Source organism: Pelodiscus sinensis, chromosome 15, assembly GCF_049634645.1.
Source record: "Pelodiscus sinensis isolate JC-2024 chromosome 15, ASM4963464v1, whole genome shotgun sequence".
Classification (NCBI taxonomy): domain Eukaryota; kingdom Metazoa; phylum Chordata; order Testudines; family Trionychidae; genus Pelodiscus; species Pelodiscus sinensis.
Window position 1 is genome coordinate 8,535,581 of NC_134725.1, and position 19,079 is coordinate 8,554,659.

Below are 19,079 nucleotides of genomic sequence, written 5' to 3' on the forward strand. Positions count from 1 at the left end.
GTCCATGTCCCGCTCCGAGGGGAGGGAATAGCTCAGACCCCCCCCCGGAAGGGTCCATGTCCCCGCTCCGAGGGGAGGGAATAGCTCAGACCCCCCCCCCCCGGAAGGGTCCATGTCCCCGCTCCGAGGGGAGGGAATAGCTCAGACCCCCCCCCCCCCCCCCGGAAGGGTCCATGTCCCCGCTCCGAGGGGAGGGAATAGCTCAGACCCCGCCCCCCCGGAAGGGTCCATGACCCCGGTTCCCGAGCGCGCACCTGCCCTCAGCAGCCCCTCGGCCCCGCCCACACGCCGCCTCAGCTTCCCTAACGCGTCTGCGCCAGGCAGCCGGCGGCGGCGGCACGTGAGCGTGTTGTGGGCACGTGACCCGCGCCACCGGAGGCCCCGCCCCCCGTGCGCGAGCAGGCTCTGAGCGGCCTCGCCTTGGCGCTCGGTGCTCGGCGTTTCGCCCGCTCCCCCCCGCAGCGCCCGCCGCCCGCCCCCCCCCGGCCATGGGGCCTGCCCGCCGTCGGCGCCCGAGCGCGGCCCTGTGGCGCGGCCACTGAGCAGCGCCCCCGCCGGGCGGGGACCCCTTCGCTCCGCTCCCCGCTTGCAGCCGCCGCCATGTTGGGCCGGGAGCCGCAGCGGGGCCGCCACTGAGCCCCGGAGCCAGGGACGAGGAGGAGCCGGGGCCTGGCCCGCGCCGCGCAGCTCGGCCGCCCGCCCGCCGCAGCCATGGCGGAGCAGACCTACTCCTGGTGAGCGGCGGGGCGGGCGGTGTCCTTGGGGCCGGGGCCGCGCGGCATCGCTCGGGGCGGGCCCAGCCCCTCCCCGCAGGCAGCGGGGTCTGCCGAGAGCTGTCACCGCCGGGCCGCGCGCTCCGCCCGCCGCGGGGGGGGTGGTGGCCGCGGGACCCCCCACCCCTCGATCGGCGGCACAGGTCTCTGCAGGTACCGAGTGCTGCTCCGGACCCCTTTCCGTAGCGGCCGGGGGCCCTCGTACCTCACCTGGGCACGTCCCTGCCTTGCCCACGAATCGCCTCCCAGACCTAAAGTCAGGAGCGAAATGGGGTTCCTGTCGTGCCTGTTAATCCTCCCTCACCTGAGCTCCAAACCCAGCTCCGGATCAGAATAACTCCCTTGATAAGAGAGGGGCAGTGTTTTGTTCTTTCTGTCTGTCTGTCTTTCCACCTACTGATCCTGCTGTATAAAGGAAATTAATAAAAAGAAAAGAAAACAGGATGAAGAGGCCAGTTCCTGTGTGAAGTGGTATGAGAGAGCCTATGAGAATGGGGGCAATCTTCTGTATGCCCTCCTCCGCTGTCAGGCTTAGCTGGCGTTCAGGATTCTACACTTGACACAGTCTGCTTTTGATTATTTCGAGGATTAACAAAGAAAATAGCGCAGAGAATGTAGTTGTGTGAAGATGCCAAAGGAACAGCTGAATTGCCAGAAAGAACGGCCTGGCGCTTCGCTCTTCTACATTTTAAGCTATTTTGTTGTTGTAGAGCTGAGAGTGGTTCTCATTTTTTCTGAAAGTTTTCTGAGGTTATTATTAAGAGACACATTAATCTGAGGTCTATAAAATCATGAGTGGTGTGGAAAAAGTGAAAAAGGAAAGGTTATTCACTTATTCCCACAATATAAGAACTAGGGGTCACCACATTAAATTAATAGGCATTAGGTTTAAAACACACAAAAGCAAGTTTTTCTTCACTCAGCACACAATCTGTGGAACTCTTTGCCAGAGGATGTGATGAAGGCTAGGACTTTAACAGGGTTCCGAAAACAACTAGATAGATTCATGGTGGTTAGGTTCATCAATGGCTGTTAGCCAGGATGGGTAGGAATGGTGTCCCTATCCTCTGTTTTTTTCTAGAGGTGAATGACAGGGGAGGAATTACTTGAGGATTACCTGTTGTGTTCCTTCCCTCTGGGGCATCTGGTTTTTGCCACTGTCGGCAAACAAGGATACCATTGGTCTAACCCAGTATGGCTGCTGTTATGTTCTTAAGGGGGAAAAACTTGAGCTTTTGACCTTAGAATGTACTATATGAAGAGGAGGCATTGCATTTATTCATTGAGCAAATGAATAACCTTTAAAGTGCTACATAGTTCTGTTTTTTGTTTCACTTAGACCAGACTAACACGGCTGCATCTCTGTCACGTTTCTATTAAGTGCTTCTGAGTATCTTTATCAGTGCCTTTGGTTCCCTTTCAGATAGGTTCAGTTGATATTTATATGTTCTATTTTTAGAATAATATTAAAGATAATCATCAAAATAACTTCAGTATTTAATCTGACGGAAATTAATTTTTCTATAGCCAAAGTACATTAAGCAAGTGAAGCTGAAGATGGGAGCGAGCTGGGATTTTAACCACATGCTAGATGAATAGAGCTATGGCTCCCTGTGCTATAGCAGAAAAACACACAAGTCTCTCAGCAGATTGAGTAATTTGGTTTTAACCTCTATCCATTAATATCCACAGTATCACGGTTTGCTTTCAGTTGATATTTGTGGCTTTTGTCAACATAATGTGAGAAGAATGACAGATGTGGTTTGGAATTGAACACTTGTATTTTATAGCTATTGTCACTTCTTTTCTTGCAAAGCAACTAATTACTGATCACTTCAATAAAAAAATCTCTGGATTTCTTTATTTTTGTATGGTAATATAGTTCTGTTCACAATTTTCTAACAGTATCAGAAGTATCTGTGGTGTTAAGTAGAAAACTAGTGTGTCTTTGGAAAGCCATTAAATAGGAGGTGCTGCTGTGCTCTTTCACAGTTGGTGGTTCATTTCCTCTCCATTTGCTGGATCTAAACTTCTTTTTGTGCTTTAATAGGCAACTTTATCCAGGCGAATGAATTTTCTGTCCCATAGGATAACATAATTTCTCTGACACGTTGGATATCTGCCTTTGACAGCAGCCAACATGATGCTTTATGGGATTTTTGGTCCCATTTTCCCATGTACCCTACTGGACAATTGTAGGTGTAAGGTGGGAGGTATGTGGCTTTTTTTTTTTAACACCAATGGATCTTATTTCCTGTCCTGAAGCATAATATTTGATCACCTCATCTTACCATGTCTAACTATCAATGTTGTTAATTATAGTCACTTAACTTTGTAAATCCAGATAATTCAGATTCCGTTCACACAGTCAGTTTCTAGATTTCAATGTGTTTATATGAAGTATATTTTAAAATCATGATTACAAAACTTGGTTACAGGCCACAAACATTGTCTAAAATGATTTATACGGAATGAGATAATATAATATAGCTCTAAGATTTCAGTTGGTAGAACAGTTAATTTGTAAGTGGTGGGAAAATTGTAATTTTGATACTTGAGTATTTTATTCCATTGTTATTAGATATAAAGCTGAAATTTTATTACAAGTTTTCTTTAATTTGTTTTAATTTTACCTGCATTTATGTTTTGCTGTGATTCCTTTTCTTAAAATTAGGGTCAATATGAAAAGGAAGGTTGACCCGCTTTTTATCATGCCTTTTAAATACAACAAGTGCTCTCTGATTTTTCTTCTTTAAACAAAGATTTTATAAAAATAGTCTCAATTCTACACAGAACAGTAACCAACTCTTATTTTTCTTAGAGCCTTTTCAGTCTGCTGAATTGTTTCTAAATGGCCAAATAGATGTTAGTATTTCAAAAGTGGTGTACGATTCTCAGGATGAGTAACAAGAATTTGTTTTCTGGTGTGACTATAAATAGTTTTTTCCTGATATGCAGTATTGAGCCAGTGGCAGAAGGAAATATTATTTTAAAAAGTGTTGTATGAAAATGCTTGCTAATGGTGAGTGGGGAGACTTTCTCTGCCAAGTGATTGCAAGAGTTGAATGTAGCTCACAGGGGATGTAGTTTGTTCCTGTGCTACTGCTTAAAAATTCTGAAAGGCATTGAAATTGAATTGATGCAATTTATCATTGAATTACTGTGGAAATTCATGAATGTCAGAATTATAAGTTTAATCCTGCTATGGTGAAGGTGACAGCAAAAGTATTTCATGGGAGTGAGTAGAAACAGAGTGGCAATTTCTCCAAACTGTCTTCCAAGCCAGGAAGTCGGTGTGTTTTCAGACTGTCTCATCAATCAGAAAGGAGTTTTACCTCTTTGAGAGCACCAGGGAAAAGGGAAAGCGGCTGTTCATCATAGTAACAGCTGGGGTGTCTGAGACAGACATTAATAGTTGAAGAAAATTCTAACTTCAGACATACATATAGTCAGTGTCAATGTAGAAGAAGGGAATGAAGGCAGCAGAATCTGTGGATGGTAACTTTGTGAAAATGTCCAGGCCTGCCTTGTTTCCCAGCAATTTGTGTTGTAAGGGGCACGCTGTTCTCTCTCTCCAGGGTACCTCCATTAGAGATGTTGACAGGCAGGTATTTAATTAATTGAGTAATCAATAAAAATTCTATTGGCTATTTGATTAGTCTATGGGCAGCTTGGTTCAGTCCCAGCTCGTGCCAGGTGCGGTACCAAACCTTCTGTGACTCTGCAATTTAAAACATAGTACAGGCTGGGGGACAGGTTGCTTGGCTCCAAATGCCTTTTAAATTGCAGAGCTATGGCAGGGTTTGATCCTGCACCCAGCATGAGCTGGGACTTGAGCTGGGCTGCTTGCCCAGCCAGCAGCAGTCCCTGTGAGCAGTGGTCCAAGCGGGGAGTTGGGACTCCTGCAGTCGGGCTGCTGCCGCAAAGCAGCCCCTGTCTGCAGGGGTCCCAACTCCCTGCTGGGACCCCCTTTGGACAGAGGCTGTTTTGTGGCAGCAGTGTCTCAAGGCTGCAAGGGGAGGGATATGTGAGTGGTCAACTACTCCCGTACATACCTAGTCTCCATTGGATCCTTCTTAGGAGGGAAAGTAGCATGCATTTCTTATTTATCTCTAGTAGAGGTATGAATGGTTAACCTGTGGGCAGGGACTGCTCCAGCCCTGCTGTGCTCGCTGTAGTGTTGGTGGGGAGTGTTTCCAGTCAGGTGGGAGCAGCCCCTGTCTGCAATGTGCCTTGCCTAGCCAGAGCAGTTCCTGTCTGTGATGGGGAGGCAGCACCAAACCTGCCACAGCAACCCCCTACTCTCCCTGTTTAACCTGTTAACTGGTTAAACATAATGTTTAACTGGTTAACTGAATAACTAGGATTTTAATCCCTAATCTCTAGTTGGTAGGTCTTTTAATTTTCAAGTCCTGATGTAATTTCCCCCTTTTCCTTACTCACTCTGGAAATAGTCAGTTTTATTTCTTTCTCTTTGAGACTGTAAAAGGTTCTCCTACATTTGGTTTATATGGAAGACGAGGAGCATAAGGGACCAAAAATGGTCTTTCACCATTAGCCTGATTAAAAACAGAAGTATATTTCCTATAACTTTAGCCTCGTCCTCTCCCAGTACTATGGCTAAGTGTAATATAGAGCATTCTAAAAAGTCTCAAATGAATAGCCTTGTTAGTTTGTAACTTTAAAAATGAGTAGTCCTGTGGCACTTAGAGACTAACAAAAATATGTAGATCATGAGCTTTTGAGAGTAAAATCCACTTCATCAGATGAGTTGGAGTTGAAATAGCAGAATCCAGGTTTTTTCTTTCGCTCACACTCACAGCAAAAACAGTTACCTGTCAATTGTAGGACCTGTGTTAATGAAGCTAATTAAGTGGGCTAGATGTGTCACATTCATAGCTTTAGATGTGAAAATGTGAATGTCAAAGGCAGGGGAAATTGGCTTTGTAATATGTTAACCTATTAATGTCTTTATTCAAGTCCAGGTTAACAGTGTCAGATTCGTAAAGGAATTCCAGTTCAGCAGTCTCTTTCTGTTATTGGGTAGTGAAATTCCTTTGTAGAAAAACGGTAACTTTTAAATTCATGATTGTTAGTTCAGATAGGTTAAAACAGTGGTTCCCAATCTTTATTATGCCTAGGACTAGCAAACGCATTCAGAAATCTTTGGCAGGCTGGCAGCATTTTTATTTGCATATTTATTATGCTCATAATGACTCTGCAAATACTGTGTTGCATGACCACCTAGCCTCAACCCAGCCCTTTGCTTCCCTTTGAGTCCCACCCCTACACCTCATGCCCTTTAATTGTTTAAAAAAATCTAATCTTCATTTAAAAATAGCAATGGAGAATCTATCAAAATGCCAGATATGTTGTTTTAGTAGTTAATTACTCTCACTGTTAAAAATTGATCTTATTTCCTGTCTGAATTCAACTTCCAGACTTTGAACTGTTATGTATTATAATCTCTGTGCTTTGGGTGTCCCTAATTCGGGCACACCTGTGGTACAGATACTAGCAGGCAGAGGTGGAACGGCTGTGTGTGCTACTGCTCAACCGCACCCACACCCTGCAGCTGTGGGAACTGACAGTGAAGTGACACACTTTGCTGGAGGCTGTGGAGCAGTGGAGGATGTAGAGTGCCAGGTAAGCACTCCATCCCCCTCACTCGCTCCTTGGCCTGGCAAAATCTTTAATCCGTCAAACCCTGTTTTCCAGGGTTGCTGGATTAAAAGAGGTTGAAGTATACTTTACTAGATTAAAAAGACTAGACTGCTGCCTCTGATACAGAGGTAGAGGTAGGGGACAGGTTGGAGCCAGTGCTGGTGGGGACCCGGCTTGTAATTGCTGAATTTTTCAAGTGGTTATACATATACTCAGTGCTTTTTTTGTGTTTACCAAAAAAAAAAAAAAGGTGCTGGTACTCCAGGGGAAAAGTTGAGCCTTGACTGGAGGTTCCAGTACTGAGTACCAGGCCCTATCGTGACAAAAAAATAGCATTGCATATACTTAAATGCTTTTAAACATTCCTAGTATCTGCTAGTCACAGGTCAGAAAAATCCTGTCAAACTTCAAAAGTGGAAAACGGCATCTGACCAAGCACACGCATCTCCAACACAAGTGATACCTTTGATTAGTTACTGAATTTTTACCTATAATAGTCATAGCCCTTATACTTTTATTCTGAATCCAGATATAGGAAACTGCTGCATTGTGTTTTCAAACTTCTTCAGGCCAATTAAAATTAATCTTCAGGTTTTGCTGACGCTTATGATAGCAAACTTTTTTAGATGTGAATACTCTGCATGAATTGGTTTCATATTGAGTAAGGCTTTGGGCTTGATTGTTAAGATTTGTATCATGAACAGCCTTTCTTTTCCTTTCACAATGAGGAAGCAGAAGCCTTTTGGCACTGTAGTTGACTAGCCTAAGATGAAGCTTGAGATCAAGACTTAACATGTTCTCTGAAAAAAGCTGAATAGTGTTCCATCTAATTTTTTCCACCCACATGCTGAATACATTTTATGTGTACCGAGGCATGTACTGATGTGCACCACTAGTGAACACATGCTGCCGGCTGTGGGCACTCTGCTGATCATCTGGATAGTACCTGAATCTCTCCTGGGTGGCTTTCCAAGCACACAGCTTACAGCAGGGTTAGGCAATAATTTTTGATGGGGGCCATTACAAGATTTTGGAAAGTGGTCAAGGGCCACACACTTCCATGATATTAATGAGGAGATCTGGGGTTTGAGATGGAGGTTGGGTGCAGAAGGGAGTTGGAGGCAAGGGTTTGAGGTGCAGGAGGGAGACTGGAGTCTGAGAGGGTGTTTGAGTGAAGGAGGCAGTTGTGACCTACAGCAGGGGACTGGAGTGCAGGACTGTGGGATGTGACCTAGGGTAAAAAGGGATTGTGATCTGGGTCAGGAGATTGAGGTGCCAGATCTGGGAGCGAGTATGGGTGAAAGAGGAGGGCAGAGGGTTGAGTATGTTGATTGGAGGGGCAGTGGTTTGGAGATGGGAGAGGCTTGGGTGCCAGAGATAGGCTCTGGCCAAGAGATTTACCAGCTAGCAGCCAAACCTGCCTGCCTTCCTGTAGAGCTAAGGCTTATAGAGGTTAAAATGTTTCACAGCCTGCCAGCCTGGTCATGTGCTTGTGTGAATAACTAAGCTGAAGAGAGGGGGCATAATTCTTCTTGGCTGCCTGTTATTTAAATAGGCAGCTCCTGTTGGCCCGTTTCTGGCCAGAATCCATCCTATGGGATTATGTTGGGGTTGGGGACAGTTCCTGAAGCTTTCCCCTTCCCCTCCAGTTTTGAAACAGAAATGGGGCCTGGCAGCTGCATTTGAGTGGGGTGCAGGGCTGCAGGGCAAGCAGGGGAACCTGCCTTGAGGCTTCCCACTGCCTCTGTAGGCCGGATCCGGCCTGCAGGCTGTATTTTGCCCAGGCCTGGGTTACAGGGAACACTGATGCTGAACTTGGGAACAAAGAAGCGGAGAAGATAATAATGAGCAGAACAAAACAAAACTGTCTTCAAATATGTCTCAAAGACTAGACATTACTTTTTATCTTTCCTGCAATAACTTGTGAGAAAGTATTTAACTTTCTAAAATGGTAAACTAGACTTCCAAGAACCTGGAAGAAGGACAGGTCAGATTCTGATGTCATTGGTGTGAAACTAAATTACTTTTTTAGTGCTTAAGTTGTATTTGATAGATAACTGAGAGAATAATATCTTTGCTATGATGTTTAATTGGCCAACCAAACTTTTATTTCTAGTCATCTCTCATTTGCTTTTGGTGCCTATTATTGAAATACCCCATGAAAACCTAATTGATGATTATGGTGGAGTCTCATCTGTTTGAGGTCAGATCAATACAGGAACAAATAATAATTACATATGGGTACGGTGACCATATTTTCTGAACCAAAATTAGGGACATGTTAGCTCCAGCTGTGCTCCATGTGGTTCCTGCTGGTGCTCCAAGGCAGCCCGGAGGTGGAGGAGGTGGTGCCACCAGACCAGGATCCTGTGTGGCAGAGGTAGTCCTGTGGGGAGAGAGTAATAGGGAGGGGCTGTAAGCCACTGGAAATTGGCCCAGCCGGCCACAGGCAAAGCTCAAACGGAGCTGCCTACGCACCCCTGCTGCGGGCAGGGGGAAGAGGCAGGGAGAAGAGGAGGAGGTTGCTGTGCTGTGCGAGGAGCAATGGCATGTTTCGGCACCATTTCTTGGTTGCTTCTTCCCACAACTGGTATCCCCATCAAGTAGTGAAATGTCCAACAGGGCTTTCTGGGACATTTCACTACTTGATGGGGCACTGGGACTGAGTATTTAAATTTGAGCCTGTCCTAGAAAAATCAGGACGTATGGTCAGCATACATATGGGACAGACAAGGTTGTCCATCACCACTGCAAGCTGTTAGTCTTGCTTTGAGCTGTTTGTATTTGCCACATAAAGTGTTAATGTGCCCTGCTTCAAAGTAATTACTAACTTGTCAAATCTGCTGATCTGTTGTTCTGTGCTCAGCTGTTGCTTCTCAGTTGCTAGGATCCACCTGAAGATCTTTTATATTTGACTTCATTGTAATCGAGTGAGCCAAGGGGTTGCATCCCTGGCCGTATTGGCAAATTACTATTGATGGACCTATCCTCCATGAACATATATAATTATTTTTTAAACCCAATTGTACTTTGAGCCATCACAATGTCTCCCAGCAATGAGTTCACCATGTTGATTTGTGCATCGTGTGCAGGACTTATTTGTTTTAAACTTTCTGCATGTTAATTTCATGGTGTGACCTTTGGTTTTTGTATTAGGGAAGAGTTGTTAACCCCTTCACATGTTCCTCTTGCCATTTTCCACTACTCTGGCTATCATGAATGTACCAAAGGACAGAAATACACTTTTCAGGATGAATAAAAGTGTCTAGTCCCTCATGACTTAGTCAAAAGCTTTAGTGAAGTTAACAAACACTATATATAAAGACCAAGTTTAGTATCTAATACTGTTCCTGAAGTATACAGACAGTGAAGAGCATGTATACAGTGCTCTACCCTGACCAAAATCCACATAGAAACTTTCCGCAAGATAGGGGGTAGATATTTAAATGTGACCTGTGCAAGAGCTTTCCCAGCAACAGAGTAAGGAAATGTCCTGTGATTATCACGTGTTGTACTTCACCCATATGTTTATGGAGTATGGATGTTAAATTGTAGTTATCTGACTAATTGTGTAGTCGATACAATTTGTATCGATTATACAATTAGTTGATAGGACCATTTTGCAGAGCCACAGTTGGGGGTAGCTCCAGGAACCGGTTTGAGCTGGGACTGAGTAGTCTGGGCTTGTGCTGACTATAGGAGCCACTTGCACTCGGGCTCTGCATTTTAAATGTAGTAAGAACTGCTGGGCTCTTACTACATTTGAATGTAGAGGCACAGAGCCCCGGACCAGTGCGAGCTGGGACTGCTCAACCCAGCACCTAATGAGTCCAGCAGCCCTTGTTCTCAGTGACCAGCCCCTGCTTGGCAGCTGCTACCCCTGTCCATGGGGGTGGGGCCAGCTCCCTGCTGGGACTCCTGTGGACAGGGATTACTGCCAGAGCAGCCTCTGTCCACAATGAGCCTTGGCCCACTGTGGCCAGAGGATGCTTCGCAACAGTCTCCCCTAATTCCCTCCCCCAGGAAAGGTCACAATGAAGCCAGTGCTGGGGGAATGGCTTTTAAGCTGGTTCGTCCCAGCACCAGCTCCTGTTCCTGCTGTGGGGGCGGAGTGAGTAGTTGATACTCCAGTTAACTACTCGATAGCATCGCTATTATGAAGATGGACCATGTTGGCATCCTTGAAAAGCTGTAGCACTTCATTTTTGCTGTTAAATAATGTTGAAGAGCATTTGTATTGCACTGCAGAGTTGTAGCAACCTTGCTTAGATCTCTCCTGGAATGCCATCTTATCCAGGTGTGTTCCCTTGTGGTAGCTACTTTATTGCTGTTACAGTCTCTCATAAGGTATGGGCTAGTGCTAATTCTTTTTATTGAGCAATGTGAAAGGGTATTAACTGCTTCCTTGGAAATGTTGGAAGGGTGATTTGCAAAACAAACTGAAATGTTCCATCAATTGATCAAGTATTTTTGAGGTCTGTTTGAGTTGTTTGCCATCCATTGTACGTAAGGGGGTTGCACCTGGGGTCATATACACCATAAAGCAGAGAAAAAAAATCTTTGCTCTCAGTTGTTACTGTGCCACTTTCTTTTCTCGTCACTGGTTTTTAATTTTGTCTGTTCTAAAGAGTGTTTTACTCTGTTAAACAGCATTCCTAACTGCTGAATTTTTGTCTACTGTATAGGCTTGATGGGAAGCATGTAATGATTTAAGGAGCTTACATACTTTTGGGATCATTCTCATCAAACATGTTCTGATGTTTTCACTGAACAAATAATACAAGAACTTCAGCATCCATTTTATGTCCCAAAATATTTCTAGATTGTCAGAACATTTGAGACTTCTGTAATTCAGAGAGTTCTGACTGCCACATTTTTGCAGGCTTGAAATACTGATTTTCCTTCACTGGCAGAGTTGCTGCCTCTTCCTTGAGACCATTGACACTTGACTTTTGAATGAATATCTGTCGTCTTGTAAGTGAGCCTGACATTGTAAAGATCTCTTCAGTGTACAGGGGCGGCCCATGAGCCTAGTCAAATAGGCAGTTGCCTAGGGCACCGCCAGCCCGGGCACTCGATGATGACGTCACAGGACGCCGGGGTGCCCCATGATGACGGCATGGCCATGCAGGCGGGGGTGCCGATCACGCCTTCCGCCTAGGGTGTCAGCTGCTGCAGCCGGCCTCAGGCCGCTCCTGTCAGTATACAATAATATAAACAATCCTGAGCTACTGTTTTGAATGAGGATGCCTCCAGATTGTCTTATAAATGTTGGCTTGTTCACATACTCTGTTTATGAAGACTAGGTCATACGTGAAACATTTGGAAAGCCATTAGAGTTTGTGTTACTGGCACCATGACAACCTATCATATAGTCACAAGCAACATTGGCTTTGAAATTTATTAAAATAATCAGCTTATTACATGGGACCAACTTGATACTCAGGATGTAGAAGTCCTCCTATTCTCTGGATAGATCATGAGAATATAATTTCAACAATTTTTTCCTACTACAGTAAAACTCCAGTAGTCTGGCATCCAATTGTAGGGCACTTCCAATAGTCCAGCATCAAAATGGCAAGAGCCTAGTATGTGAGCTTCAGCAAAAAACGAGTCACAAGTCATCAGTGCATCAACTGAACCGAGCAAAACAGGACGGGACCGAGTCAGTCTGCCACAAGCATTGTCTGATGCTGGTCAGTGCGTGTGCTACAATAAAAAGGGTTAAAAACACTTTATATACAGTATATACTGTATGTGTGTGTATAATATATAAAAAACCAGCTTATAGTACCTCCTGATAGTCTGGCATATCCAATAATCCAGCACTACCTAGGTCCCAAAGGTTCCGAATTATTGGAAGCCTACTGTATATTGTAAGGAAATTACCATTTTCCTGTAGACCAAACTAAAATCTAAAGGAAAATCAGTGACAAAATGTGTTTTGGCAGCAGTTATATTGTGCTTGTACATAACTGATTAACAATAAAAATTTTGAAACAAATTAGTCATTTATGTGGGTAGGGAGAAACAGTGTGGAACTCAAAATAGTATAATGAACAAAAGTTGGGTCAGGGCTATGTAATGTACTTTGAAAAGATCAATTTTAATAGTTTTAATAAGATTAATGAAACATAAATACTGCAACACTCCTTTTATTCTGCCAGTGATGCTAGCATTGATGATCCTTTTCTTCCACAACTTCTCATGAAGCCTTTATGTGTGGAATGCTCTTCCTGTGCTGGTGGTGTGCTGAGCTGCTACACTCTTCATTCATATTTCTTCAGGAACTCTGTGTACCCTGTGAAACAGGAATTGGTCTTTCTGTCCAATGGAACCACCATGATGTGTACATTCCTAAACAGACTAACTCTGTAATTGTAGTATTGTAATTATGTTCTGTGGTTGGTCATCCTCACTCAGTCATGTTTAAAATTTGTAAGCTCCTTAGAAGGAAACGTGCTTCTGTTATGGCAATTAGAAAAAAAATCATCATCGTTTTAAAAATCAAAGTAATATTTTATGAACCATAACAAAATGAAATAGTCCTCCAATGCCATGCCACCACAAACATTCAAAACAGACAAATATAGCAAGAAAAGTACAAAGAAAGTCTCTTTTTTGGGTATGGGCTGAGGGTGGAGTGGCTTTTTAAAAGGACATATTTAACTTTGGAATATTACAGGAACCATTATCCTGTGACTTTAAAAAAAAAATCACAACTTTATTTTTCTGTAAGGGCAAACGTTAACAAAACAATTCCTTGATGTGCAGTCTCATAAATAAAATGTATCCTTAATGCCCAGTTTACCTATGCAGACATCATGTGCAATATTATGTGCACACCTATTTTATGGCATAGAAATACTACCAGTACATAATCTAACATTATAATAGAAACTAAAAGAGGGATATGATTTTTTGGAGCATTATTGACCTCTCCATCTTTTGTTGTATTAAGTTATTTTCATTTCTAGATCTCTGTCTGGGCTCAGTGAGCTTCCTTTGCTCTCTGGCTGGTTTGGAGACTCTTGTTTCTAGAAGATGATTTCCTGTATGTCAACTGTTGCAGTTGGTTGTAAACAACAAGAATAGCTCCTCTCAGGCCCCCCTATCCCAATGTTATTTAAATACATGTTGGATCTCCTTCATGCAACATCCTCAGCACGACAGGTACCAAATGAGGGGTTTTGCTAGACCAGGGGAGGTCCTTCCCCTCCTGACCTGTGCTAAACCACTGCCCCCTTCCCCCGGCTTGGGGCTGCAGTGCACCCCATTGATGCTTGGCCAGCCATCGCTCCTTGGGTTGGAGGTCCCCAGCTCCCGTGGGCCCCACTGCTGCTGGGGCTGGAGTTCTATGGCTGGGGCTGGAGCTCCCTGTCTGCCACTGGAACTGGAGCTCCACAGCTGGGGCAGAGTTTCCTGGCTGCCATAGGGCAGGAGCTCTGTGGCCAGTGCTTCCTGGCTGCTATAGGGCTGGAGCTCTGTGGCCACGGCTGGTGCTGTGCAGCTGGGGCCAGAGCTGTGTAGATGCTGCTGGCCTCCTGCTGCTATCCAGCTCCTGAGGCCAAATCTCCCCACTGCACCGCCCATTGTCTCCCGTACCACATGGGCTCCCAGCTGAGTCGCCACTCCTGCCCTGCGGCCTGGATTCGGAGTTCAGTGAAGATAAACCCTTACAGGTAAAGTGAGTACAGGTTGTACCTCCCTTAACCAGGACCATAGATGTTGCCCAACCAGAGTCCTGGTTAAGGGAGGTACAATGTGTACTCACTTTACCTGAAAGGGTTTATCATCACTAAAATTTAGTCCAGACTATCCTAGTACTGATGTCCCCATCTGAGGTCTGAATAACTGCCCTCTACAATGATGCTGTACTGACCCATGTGGTGGGTTGGATTTTTGATGGATGAATTTTCTATGGTTCTCAGTAGTACACTAAATTAGACTGCTCTACAAATTCCTTTGTGGAGTGCTCTCTTCCACCTAATATGAAGCTGATGTCTAGGGTGGTGACATGGGAAGAATATTTCATTTGAACAGTTTGTAAATGGAGTTATCGTTTGTTAATGCAGTCAGTTCTGAAAGTAAAAGCAAACAGCTTTTGGTAGTGAGAACTTTTAAGGAGAATGCCATTAAGGAATTCAGTGGGCAAATCAGTGATTTGTACTGCACCCAGTTGACCTTTCTGCCTGTTTATGCAGCAGAAATGGCTCAGTCAAATATGGAGTTAAAATGCTCAACCAGTGCAGGTAACTTGAATATAGAAGAAGGGAGGAAGTAGACAAGTGGGGAATTGTGGGATAGTATTGAGGTCTAATAGCACCCAGACTCGATTTGCCAAGTAACCTCGTCGCTAGCTTGGGGTGAAACAAAATCGGAACTCCTGCCTGCTAGGTTCAGTTGTGTGGACAGAAGGTGTATGAGGAGAAACATTCAAAGTTATACTTCATAGAATTAGTACACTCGAATTACCTTGCTTCAACTAGTCTAGCTAGCTACACAGAATGATTGAATTAGCAGTTACTTAATGGATATAACTCAAGATGCTCATTGCATTACTAGTTGAAATGTCAGCAGCATATCAGCATCAACTCTTCTCCCCCCCCCCCCCACTTAGACTAGCTAGCTTGAGTCCAAAACTCCACTTAACTCCAGCTAGAGACTTTTGTGAACATACAGGAGTCTGATTAGGGACAAAATTTGAGTTACACCTCAAGCTAACAATGCAGTGAATGCAGCTAATTAATTTCTTCACGCTCTCTGGGCTCAGGAGCCAAAATCTCTCTTCATACTGGGTCACTCTTGAAGCCTGCAAAGATGCAGTTCAGTCTCTTTCATCTGAAGAGTGAAAAAGTGTATCTCTAACTGGCACCAACAATATGTTTCTAATATTTTAGAGTTTTAGGCAGCATTTAAACAGCTTCTGAACTTGTCTACTCTTGCTGAACTTTCTGTTCAATTCCTTCAGTTTTTATGTGTGTATTGTTTGGTCTAGTAGACTAAATAAAACATTATTTTCAAGGCTGTTAGGACATACTGCAGTTGGCTCTGAGCATGTGATATATTTTCCATACTTGCGTTTGGTTAGCAGGGACAAAAATCAAACTTTTCACAGTAATAGAGATGTAGCTGTGTTAGTCTAGTGTAGCTGAAACAAAAAACAGGACTATGTAGCACTTTAAAGACTGACAGGACTACATCTTGTTAATCTTTAAAGTGCTACATAGTCCTGTTTTTGGTTCAAACTTTTCACAGTGAATGACACCAGATTTTATTCTAATTTTACTCCAGCTATAGCACTCATCAGCTTCAAACATCAGAGAGCTGGCCTACGGTAGAAGGATAGGTCAGCTTAATTACACAGCTCAGGACGGTGAAAAATTTGACACCCTGTGTGATGTGCTTAAGCCAATTTAAGCCATGCTGTAGACATTGCACATTTTATTGGTCAGGGTCAACCAAAATAAATGTGGTGGCTCCACCATGGCAATGGGGAACACAGGCCACTAGCCTCATTGATGTGGGAGGTCACTTTGCAGTCTTCCCTTTCCCTGGGACATGGTGGTGAGGCTGAACCTCATCGTGTAAGGTCTAAGGTTGCCCCAGAAATACCCTGGGGCCCTGCTTTTCCTCACCAGGCACAATAGGGGTGGGCAGGAAGGTTCAGCCCTACAGGATATACATGTGGAGGAGCTTAGTATGTGTGGGGGATAATGATGTGGGGTAAAGAGGTTTTTTGTGGAACCATCTGGCTATGGGTGGCTTGGTGGGGGGAGTAGGGGACGAGAGTCCAGATGCGGTAGGTTTCTGGATGTACAGTGGCTTATTGGGGATGCCAGATAAGGGATGTAAAATCCTGTTAAATTGGGACTGCTTTGGCCGGCTGGAGTTGCCCTGCCTGCAATGGGCTGGGAGCTGCTTCAACACCGCCCTTCCACCAATGGCTAATCCATTAAGAGAGAGTCTTATGGGTTAACCATTCATATCCCTAATCCAGATGAGATTAGGGAGAGTGAGATTCTGCAAAGGGATCCAGGTGAAGGGGATAGGTGCTCATTGAGAGAGTGCCTGGGTGTAGGGGAATGAGGCTTTTCTAAAATTTGACAACATCTGGGTAACAAAGCCAGAACTTAGCTACCTCGTTGTTTAGCAGTGCCATCACAGGGTGACAATGAGACCACCCTTCACAGAGTACTTTGGAGCCTATAGCAAAGTGCTCTGGATTGGGAGCCAGCATACCTTGGGTTGTATCTTGATTTTTAACAGAGCTGATTCTACATCTCTATTATGTCAGTACAAAGTCGTCTTCATTTAACCATATTGAAACTAGGCCAAATCTAGGATTAAGGATGTTAAAATGCGGTTAATTGACTATTTGACTAGTCAAAAGACTATATTTCATAGAGGCAGCAAGAGGGTGCGGATATTGACTAGTCAAAAGACTGCCCTACAAGCTAATGCTTATCAGGTAGTCGACTAGTCTTTAACATCCCTATCTAGGTTGTTTTTTAAAAAGTGTGTGTGGGGGGGTGGAGGAACATGCCCACAGAGAGATGTGGAAAATTAGTTTGTTTTTTCCTAAAACAAGGACCTCTGCATGTGTTTTGATTTTCTCTGGTGAGGATGTGTTATTGGGGATCCAGGAGTAAATCAGTAACAATGTGGTGTTTCTAGGGAGCAAGGACCCTCCAGGGAAGAGAGAGGCCCACAGTGAGGGCAAACAGTCTGGGTGTCTAATAAATACCACATTCCACAGCCACAGCAAAAAAAGCTCTTCAAGAAGACCTGCAAAATTTTAACTAACGTGGCATTTTAGACATCAGATCTTGGGGGGAAGAATGCTGTCAGGAAATTCTTAAGTATTTGGAAAAATTACAGACATTAATTTTACATCATAGTAAAGCTTGTGAATTGTATCAAATGCCTATTAGTCAAGCATGGTGCAGGACACATGAATATATTCGTAAATAGCAAAAATGGTGAAACCTAGCCCCTCATTGCTGGAATGGAGGAACAGGCTGGGCCTTGCTGTGGAATTTCATTAACCTTGTACTTTTAAACTTGAACACTCTTCCTAACTGTTGCAGGAGTAGGAGACTTACGATAGAATCTTCCTTATTTCCATCTCTTTCCTGTGGCTGTGAAGGACTGGATCATACCCTTCCTCTAGCCATCTTTTTGGATTTACACATTACCTAACTGCTACTGGTCTAGCTTTCCTAAACAATAGGAGCATATCTCCATTTTCATCACTTTTTCTGTTATAATAGGGGTACTGAATAAGTGAACATGAAAAGTCTTATCAGTTTTCCTAGCAGTGAAATCTCTGAACAGCAGCAAAAGGCGGTGAAGTGATTTTTAGATTTCTGAGGAAAATATTGCATACATTTACATTAGCTTCATTTTCACTAGGTAGATTTTGCAACCATATGTCTACAAACATTTTAAAATAAAATTAAAATTTTGTGGGGAAATTGTGTAGATTGCATGTTCTCCCTCCATCCCCTGGTTGCCCAGACACTAGTTCCTACTTGCCAGTGAGTATTTTAGGCTTTTCTGTAGTGCTTGTTGACAAAATACTCAAGCACTTCACAGATAAACTAAATCTTTATACTCATGTTCCAAATGCCTGTCTGACCTCTCAGATCTAAGTAGATGTCTTGCAGCATACTCAGAAATCAGATTTTGGCTCTGCCTAATCTTCTCTAGCAGTTTTTCCATAAAAGAGCCACGAGAACAGAACTCATATTTCTTGTCTAATTCTGGGCTTTGTTAGCCACATTGTTCCAGAAGGCTTCAGCAGTCTTGGGTTATGGAGAAGTGATCAGTGATGCAGCTAGATTCAGATAGGTTGATAGCAATGAAGATCAGGATCAGGCTGTGGAACTGGTACTGGGAGCCAGAGCAGGGGGTATAGAGCAATGTTTCCCAATTTTATTTGGCCGTAGAACCCATTTAAACTCGAAAGAATTTTGTGGAAACCCTAATAACAGTCTTATATATGGAGCTGAAAAAGCAGACCACAAACAAGTATTATTGTTATGTACTGTAGATATGTAGATTAATCTGTCATAGTCAATTTATATTTGTCACAGTTACATTTTTAAATACAAGAAATCACATGACTATACTGAAGTAAAGTATTCACGAGAGCACTGCCTGCACACTCCCATACAAGCAATTGTTTTGACAGCTGAAGCTTCGACTTTGTCCGATGTGGCACAAGTGTATTCATATTTAGTCACCCACGTGATCCACGCTCCCTGAGCATTAGTACAGGGATTTACAGTGGTATATAACAGGCAATCGCACCACTGACTGACTGTGCACGCAGCGCTGAGTAGTGACTCTCTGGCTAAGCTGGCATTGCACAGAAACACTTATTGTGGCAAACACAAATGAAAATTGTTTTCAGTAAAATTCATAAATGCTTAAATATTATTTTTTTAATCATAAAATGTTATTGTAATGGAATTTTCTCACGGATCCCTTGTTTTCTCTTCGCGGAACCCCAGGGTTCCTCAGAACACCATTTGGGAAACACTGGTATAGAGCATTGCCATTGTGCTTTTAGGTGTTGTCTTGACCAGGATATGAAAGTATGTTGGAGTGTCAGCTGAGGCACTGAAAGATTAAATT

General features: G+C 43.8%; 1 protein-coding gene across 1 annotated transcript in view; it reads left to right on the top strand.

The window, feature by feature from the left end:
• The first annotated feature begins 377 nt into the window (after positions 1-377).
• Positions 378-19,079, top strand: part of SPPL3 (signal peptide peptidase like 3) — a 111,613-nt gene continuing 92,911 nt past the window's right edge. The window contains exon 1 of the mRNA XM_075898071.1: positions 378-734. Within this exon, the coding sequence (XP_075754186.1) occupies positions 712-734 (23 nt within the window). The 5' untranslated portion in view covers positions 378-711. The remainder of the gene's footprint in view (positions 735-19,079) is intronic.